Source organism: Camellia sinensis, unplaced genomic scaffold (assembly GCF_055761805.1).
Source record: "Camellia sinensis isolate YWXY unplaced genomic scaffold, ASM5576180v1 Unanchor1, whole genome shotgun sequence".
NCBI lineage: Eukaryota > Viridiplantae > Streptophyta > Magnoliopsida > Ericales > Theaceae > Camellia > Camellia sinensis.
In genome coordinates, this window is record NW_028128987.1 from 2,712,293 (window position 1) to 2,720,888 (window position 8,596).

The window sequence follows — 8,596 nt, forward strand, 5'->3', positions numbered from 1 at the left end:
TCAGGTTATACCTTAGGTAATAAAAATTATAAATAAATTATTTATACGGTTCTAAAATTCGTGAAAATGTACAGAATATTCAATAAATATGTTTGGGTCATTTTTCAGAAATAAATTCCCAAAAATAAGTTATAAATGATTCTGTAAAATTCCCAGAAATTTTATGACACAAATTTATCACATTTCCTTAAATTAATTCCATACTTAAATTTTATAAATAAATTCCATGATCTAAAAATTTATTATGAAACTAGATTTCTCAAATTTCATTTTTTGCTTAGAAATTATCAGATTTGGTTTAATATAAAATTTTTAATGATTTTTCAAACACATAACAAAATTTGTCTATAGCTCCAGATTTGGTTAAAAATATGTATAAATTCATAAAAAACTCAATAATTACTGAAAAAGTTTGTGGATGAACTAGACATCATTATCAACAACTTTGTAGAAGAAATCATCTTCAAATTTTGAGTATAAAATTGTCTAAAAATTAGTACAACTTTCTGGCAGATTTAAAGGGCAAAATAACATCTTCAATAATCTTTTTAATGGCATAAACTACACATGCAAATCCAATTTGATGTACCATCATAAATTTTCATACAATTATAAATAAAATTTTATCTACAAGTTTAGACATTTTATCATATGTATATAATTTGAAAATTTCAAATATATAAAAAATGAGAGGGTTGAGAGGGTTTTCTTACCTAGTAATAGGGTGACAAAATGGTTGAGAATTTTGGCTTCCTTAATCTCCTACTCTTCTTCCTCTCCTATCACTAAGCTTGGTTGCTTTGGGGATTTCTCTCTTCTTCCCTTTTTTTTTTTCCCACCGAATGCTTGCATGCACAAGGAAGGCTTGCATGCATATATATAAATTGAAGACATCTCTCTCTCCCTCTCATTCTTTCCATTATTTTATTTTCTCAAAAACATTCCATTCCCTTTCTCCAATTTCTAAGAGCAAACTTTCTCTAATTTTTATAAGTTCTTCCCTAAATTTTATGGTTTCCTAATTTCTAAGAGATGGTGGGTTTGGTAGGAACTATGGGTTGTTTGCCCACGGTTTGTTTGTTTGTATTTTTTTTTTTTTTTTTTTTGTGTGTGGGTTTCTGAAAATTGACACACTAAGATTTTTAACTAAGGTATTTAGTAAGAATAGTTATTATATTGAATCCTAATCAAAATAATTTATAAACAACAAATATTGAACACCCACAAAATTATTATTCTTAATAATGTCTTGTTAGTGATTGAATTGAGTCAATTTAAAACTAACTTTTACACTAATATATAATTCAGATAGACTGTAGACAAAATTAATTAATTAATTAATTAATTTTCTTTAAAGAATAATTAAAAGATGGGTTTTCACAATCTACCCTCCTAAAAGAAAATTTCGTCCTCGAAATTAATTTGTACCTTTAGACTCGAATAGTTGAGGGTAATTGACACGTATCATATCTTCTCGCTCCCACGTTGACTCTTCCGTCCCACGATGTCTCCAAAGAACTCGAACCAATGGTATAGTTTTGCCTCGTAATTTCTTCTCGCGACGATCTAAAATCTTGACAGGCTTTTCTTCAAATGTCACGTCTTCATCAAGATTAATTTCCTCTCAATTGATGATGTGAGAAGGGTGTGGCTCGTATTTCCGTAGCATAGAGACGTGGAAAACATTATGTACTCCAGCCAGTTGAGGCAGTAGAGCCAAACGGTATGCCACTTCTCCTAATTTGTCCAAAATTTCAAAAGGTCCAATGAAGCGAGGTGACAACTTTCCCTTCTTTCCGAAACGAACAACTCCTCGACGAGGCTGTATTTTCAGAAACACATGATCTCCAACTTTAAATGCTAAAGGTCTTCTCCTTTGATCTGCATAGCTTTTCTGCCTACTCTGAGCGGTCTCAAGCCTTTGCCTAATTAGTTTCACCTTCTCGGTAGTTTCTTGAACTAACTCTGGCCCTAAAAGAGGTGCTTCTCCGACGTCTGTCCAACATATTGGTGATCGGCAAGGCCGTCCGTACAAAGCTTCATACGGTGCCATACCAATACTTGCTTGAAAGCTGTTATTGTAAGAGAATTCGACTAGTGGTAAATATTTCTCCCAACTACCTTTAAAGTCCATCACACAAGCTCGAAGCATGTCTTCTAAAGTCTGAATTGTTCTTTCCGATTGACCGTCAGTTTGAGGGTGAAAAACTGTACTAAAACACAACTCTGTACCCAAGGCCTTTTGCAAACTTTGCCAGAACTGTGACGTAAAACGAGAATCACGATCTGACACTATTGAGATTGGTACTCCGTGCAATCTAATGATTTCTCGAATAAATAATCGGTTTAAAGATTCGAGTGTGCCTGCTGGTCCTATTGGTAGGAAATGTGCCGTCTTAGTTAATCGATCAACCACCACCCAAATGGCATTATGGCCTTGCGGCGACCGGGGTAATCCTGTTACAAAATCCATTGTTATGTGTTCCCATTTCCACTTAGGTATTGGTAAGGGTTGGAGTTTCCCTGCCGGCCTTTGATGTTCTGCCTTCACTTGCTGACACGTCAAACACTTAGATACGAATTGAGCAACATCCTTCTTCATTCCACTCCACCAATACTGCCGTTTAAGATCCTGGTACATCTTATTTCCTCCCGGATGAATCGCAAAAATCGAATGGTGAAATTCTTTAAGTACTTCCTCTCTTAATTGTTCGATGTTTGGCACAAAAATTCTGCCTAAATACCTTAAACTACCATCTTGATGGAGTGTCCAATCCGGTGAAGATTCCTCGGTCACTAATCGGGCCTTGATGAAATCGGTCTCCTGATCAAACCTTTGGGCTTCCAACACTTTGGTAAGAAGTTGGGGTGTTGTAACTATTGTAAACAACCTACCCTTCCCATTCTGAGTCTCTGGTTGTAACTTAAACCCATTCACAGTGCTTACCATTTCCCATTCTTTAATTGATATGTTGGCTACAATCTCCCTTGTCTTTCGACTTAGTGCATCTGCTACAACATTAGCCTTTCCGGGATGATAGGACAAGGTAAATTGGTAATCTTCAAGGTACTCTATCCAGCGTCTCTGCCTCATGTTCAAATCTCTTTGTGTGAACAAGTACTTCAAGCTTTTGTGATCCGTAAATATCTCAAATTTTTCGCCATAAAGGTAATGTCGCCAAGTCTTAAGTGCATAGACCACGGCCGCCAACTCCAGATCGTGAGTAGGATAATTTTTTTCATGATTCTTCAATTGTCTTGATCCGTAAGCTACTACCTTCCCGTTTTGCATTAACACACTACCTAACCCTTCCTTAGAGGCATCACAATAAACAGTGTACCCAACGTCACGTTCGGGTATGACTAATATAGGAGCGCTTGTCAGTCTCTTCTTGAGTTCTTGAAATGACTGTTCACACGCTTCGTTCCATTCAAACTTTACTCCTTTTTGCGTTAGGCGTGTCATCGGCTTGGCTAATTTGGAGAAATCCTGAATGAATCTCCTATAATAACCTGCTAATCCCAAGAAACTACGAATCTCAAACGTATTCTTAGGTTGTTTCCACCCCATCATTGCTTCTACTTTAGCAGGATCCACTGATATCCCTGATTCAGATACAACATGACCTAAGAACTTTACTTCCTTTAGCCAAAATTCACATTTGCTAGCTTTAGCATACAATTGGTTTTCTCTTAGAATTTGCAAAACGGTCCTCAGATGTTGCTCGTGATCTTCCTCCGATCGTGAGTATATCAAAATATCGTCAATGAATACTACCACAAATTGGTCCAAATAGGGGGTAAAGATTTTGTTCATTAAACTCATGAATACCCCAGGAGCATTCGTCAAACCAAATGGCATTACCACAAACTCATAGTGGCCATAACGGGTTCGAAACGCGGTTTTGGGTATATCTTCTCCTCTAACACGAAGTTGGTGATATCCCGACCTAAGGTCAATTTTGGAAAAACATTTTGAACCTCTTAATTGATCAAACAAGTCATCAATTCTGGGTAAGGGATATTGATTTTTAATGGTGGCTCGATTTAGTTGTCGATAATCGATGCACAATCTTAAGGTTCCATCCTTCTTCTTTGCGAATAATGCTGGCGCTCCCCAAGGGGACGTGCTTGGTCTGATGAACTTTTTATTCAACAGTTCTTGCAACTGTTCCTTCAATTCTCGAAGTTCAGCTGGCGCCATACGATGTGGTGCTATTGAAATCGGTGAAGTCCCAGGTTGAAGCTCAATCATGAAATCTACATCTCGTTTTGGAGGTAATCCTGGTAATTCGTCAGGGAAAACGTCAGCGTACTCGCACACCACATGGGGTAATCCTAGATCCTCTCAATTTTCGTCTTCCAAAATTAGGCTCGCCAACCATCCAGTTAGTTGATCATGCCATCGCGACTTGCGACACGTTGGAGTTAGAGAATCTTGTCTATCCCCTTTAAATTGGACTTTCGTGCCGTTAAGAGAGGATGCTGTCACTGTCTTACAGTAACAATCAATAATGGCTCGATGAACTGACAACCAGTCCATTCCTAGGATGACGTCAAAATCCGACATATCCATAACTCTTAGATCACAGATCAAATGTAAACCAGAGATTTCTAGCTCGCAAGATTTACATACTAGACTTACTCGGGTTTGACCTCCTAAGGGTGAAGCGACACTCATAGCTATCTCTAATGCTTCTGGCTTTAAACCCAAACTTGTCACACATGCAGTGGATATAAAAGAATGCGAAGCTCCAGAATCAAATAATACTATAACCCAAGAATTCATAAGGATTAACATACCTTGAATCACTGATGGGTTATCAACATCTTCTTCTTCTTGGAGAGCATACATTCTCCCTACTGCTTGTTGGTTAGTCTCTCCTGGTTTCTTCCCATTTCCAGCTCCTTGTGGTTGTGTTCTTGGTCGGCCTGCATTCCTAGAGGCTTGTGGCCGCCCCTTGTTGGTCTGAGTATTTTGAGTAGGCTTAGAACCTTGCCCAGGTTGGTATTTGTTGTATTGTTGTGCCCCTCGCTGATCCATAAAATACTCCCCACCTTGAGGACACTCACTTCGACGATGCCCCTGTTGACCACATCTGAAACATCTTCCTTTCCACTCATTTACAAAGTTTCCTCCTTGCTGGTTTCCTCGATTCTGCCTTTGTTGCTGTTGCATTCCTCTGGCATAAGGTGCTGGTGCAGGATGGTTTCTGGTGTTGCGGACTGGGCCTCCTCCGCGTGGTTGGTAGTTGTTCCTTGATCGCTGATTTCGAATGCGTTCAGAATCTGCTAACTCTCGTTCCACAATTAAAGCTCGATCTACCATTTGGGCATAAGTGGCGAGTTGTACTACGATCAATTTTCCTCTAATGTTTGTGCCCAAACCCCATTCAAATCGCCTAACCTTATCCCCTTCATTTGCTACTATGGCTGCAGCATACCATGAAAGAGCTTCAAAACGGTTCGCATATTGAGCGACTGACATTTTTCCTTGTTTCAGTTGAAGAAACTCTTGAATCATTTCTTGTCTTAGCGAGTTAGGAAAATACTTTTCCATGAACAGGTCTTCGAACTGTCTCCAAGTTAATGTCTCTACTTGTCGAGTACTTTTGATCATTTCCCACCAATGATCTGCTTCCCCTTCCATTTGAAATGCCGCTATAGTCACTCTATCTTGTTCATTTCGGATGTCGGAAGTATTTAGCAACTTCTTAATTTGTCTTAACCAAGCTTTAGCTTCATGGGGGTTTGATCCACCAAGGAATTTGTGGGGACGTAGCTTTTCAAATTTTGCTATCATCTCCGATTTGTTTTGATCTTGGTTTCGGGGTGGTATATTGCCTACCCTATCAGCAATCGCGCGTATAATTCGAGCAACATCGCCATCAGGCACTTCATCGCCATTACCGTTGTTATTATTTCTTGTTCGTCCAGCCATTCTGCATGACGGGATTTTCTTGTGATTTATTCACTTATTTATTATCAGTATTATTATTATACTTATGTGCAAGGACAGAAAAAAAAAAAAAAGACTTCATTAATTAGATTAGATAAGCTACAATTAGCAAAATACAAATAGAACAAAGGAAAAGATTAAATAACATACTACGGGCAAGAGATAGCCCCTACAATCCGAGTTAACTCCTACACTCACAATTCTAAACTAGGCAATTTCTTTTACATGTGAGCATACAAAACAATCAGTTAGCCTAGTTTATAGTTCCCTTAAGACCCCTTAAAATAGCCAAGGAAAGTCTCTCCACACCAAGGCTTCCGGCTCCCATGCGGCTTGGAAAAGTCCCATGAATCGCCATAGCACCCTTACGAAGATAGCAGTTTCGCACACAGGATGCCCTAGCAGCAGCACCGGCTCCTCCCGATAGGTCCTCCAGTCTCTGAAGTCCACTGACCCATCTCTCCTCACAATTCTGCTTGGGTTGGGCATGATATATTGAAGGCTCCAAAAGTCAAAAAGGTCACCCACTCTTTCAGTGAAACCATCCGGGAAAGGGCCTAATTGATATACCCAGGGAGTCTCTTGTCTTAGAATCTGGATAGGTCCGATATAGGTGCCCACCCAACTCTAATTTTTCCAAGCACAACCTTCGAGGGGATAAAGTCTGACATATACAAAAGAGCCAATCTGCAACCCGTTTTGCACATCCCAACCCTCAAACGTGGCTCCTATATCTCCAGGGTTCCCCTCGGTATTGCCTTCCATAGACTCGTCCTCAGTGTCTAACTCAATCACAATAACCTCCGGGGGGTTGTATATTGGTACAACTTCTTCAACTTCTTCGGACTCAGGTTCAGGCTCAAGTTCAGGATCAGGTTCAGGGTCAAGCTCAGGCTCAGATTCATAGTCTTCTATAGGCATTTCCACGTTTTCACTTGGATCAGATTCTATGTCATAGTTTTCCACCGAATTTTCCTCGTTAGAGTTAATGTCTGATGACCCTGGCATCATACAAATAAAAAGGTTCTAACTTAGTTAGGTCACCGAGAATTACAAATTAACTTAAGGTTTTCTTAATTGTAAAAATAATAAACTACTACCCATGGCCCAAAGGTTCAAACCTAGGCTCTGATACCACGCTGTGACGCCCCAAAAATTTTTTTTGAAACGTCATAAGATTTTAAATAACAATAACTTGCTAGATAAAATTTTAACTACTAGTTAGGAACTTTTAAGTTCTTACAAAGCCAAAGTCCAACGACAAAATAAAACTACGAGTTCACACACAACGTCACAACATAGTTTAATCCTAATACAAGGGATAACAGGATTTTATTCTGACAAAATCTTGACTCTAAGTCAGCCAAGGTTCGATATTGGCAGCAGCTCCAATTTCAGCCTCAGTCCCTTCTTCAACATAATCTGGCATGAAACGCCAGGGCAACAAAATATATGCCATGAGTTTTGCAACACAGTAAGAAAACGTAACCAACCTACCATTCTTTTTAAGAGACAAATAATAATATTCTAAACATGAGATAACAATATAATTATACACAGAAATTACAACCATTAGAATAGTTTCAGTAATTTTAATAAATTAGGTGACACTCGAAATCTCACCAAAGAGATTTAACTTACCAACCACTAATCATGGCAACGGTTAATTTGAAACCCTCCCTTGGTCAAATATTTAAGTGTTACCAACCGTAACTACCAGGGATGCCCACGTCCGGAGTTATATACCCAAGTAGTGGCATCCGTGGTCTGCCCCAAGGAAACGGTCTGCCAGGGGTAAGCAACCTCCCCGTGTGCCACCTGTACATCCACCCTTATTCCAAAATCGAATACCGAAAAGGGTTCAAATAAGTCCCGTGCCATCTTAGAGTTTCGCAACACAATTTACGTGAGAATTCTCAAAACCAGGGCTCACCCTGAACAACCGGTATTAACCGTCAACCCTTAATTTCGTACACTCTTTAAAACCAAGACTCACTCTGAGCAACTGGTATTGACCGTCAATTGTTAACTTCGTATATGCCGTTAATCATTTCAGTTAATTTTGATATTACTCACAAATAATTCCAATTTTTAATCATAATTGATGTTACACCAACTCATTAAAATTCCCAACATAAAATATTACACATGTCACACAATAATAAATAAATGTACAGCATTTAAATAAACAATTTATTTAAACCATGGTATGAAATAATAATTTAGATACAGAGAAAATAAACCAAAGTAACACACGTGCATGGATTTTTAATTTACAAGATTAGACTGCCACAATATTAAATAAACCACAATACACCCATACATGGATTACTAATTTACTATATTTGATGAATTGGACCAACACAATAACTGATTTTTATCCGAATAAATAATTGAAGTCATGATCTTAAACCTGTCTAGAAATTTTCAGGTTATACCTTAGGTAATAAAAATTATAAATAAATTATTTATACGGTTCTAAAATTCGTGAAAATGTACAGAATATTCAATAAATATGTTTGGGTCATTTTTCAGAAATAAATTCCCAAAAATAAGTTATAAATGATTCTGTAAAATTCCCAGAAATTTTATGACACAAATTTATCACATTTCCTTAAATTAATTCCATACTTAAAT

The 8,596-nt window shown here is 38.0% G+C and overlaps 1 protein-coding gene across 1 annotated transcript; it reads right to left on the reverse strand.

Moving 5' to 3' along the window:
* Positions 1-4,348: 4,348 nt before the first annotated feature.
* Positions 4,349-5,941, reverse strand: LOC114279285 (uncharacterized). Its single transcript, XM_028221510.2, has one exon. The coding sequence runs from the start codon at positions 5,939-5,941 to the stop codon at positions 4,349-4,351; it is 1,593 nt and encodes a 530-aa protein (XP_028077311.2).
* Between the last annotated feature and the right edge of the window lie 2,655 nt (positions 5,942-8,596).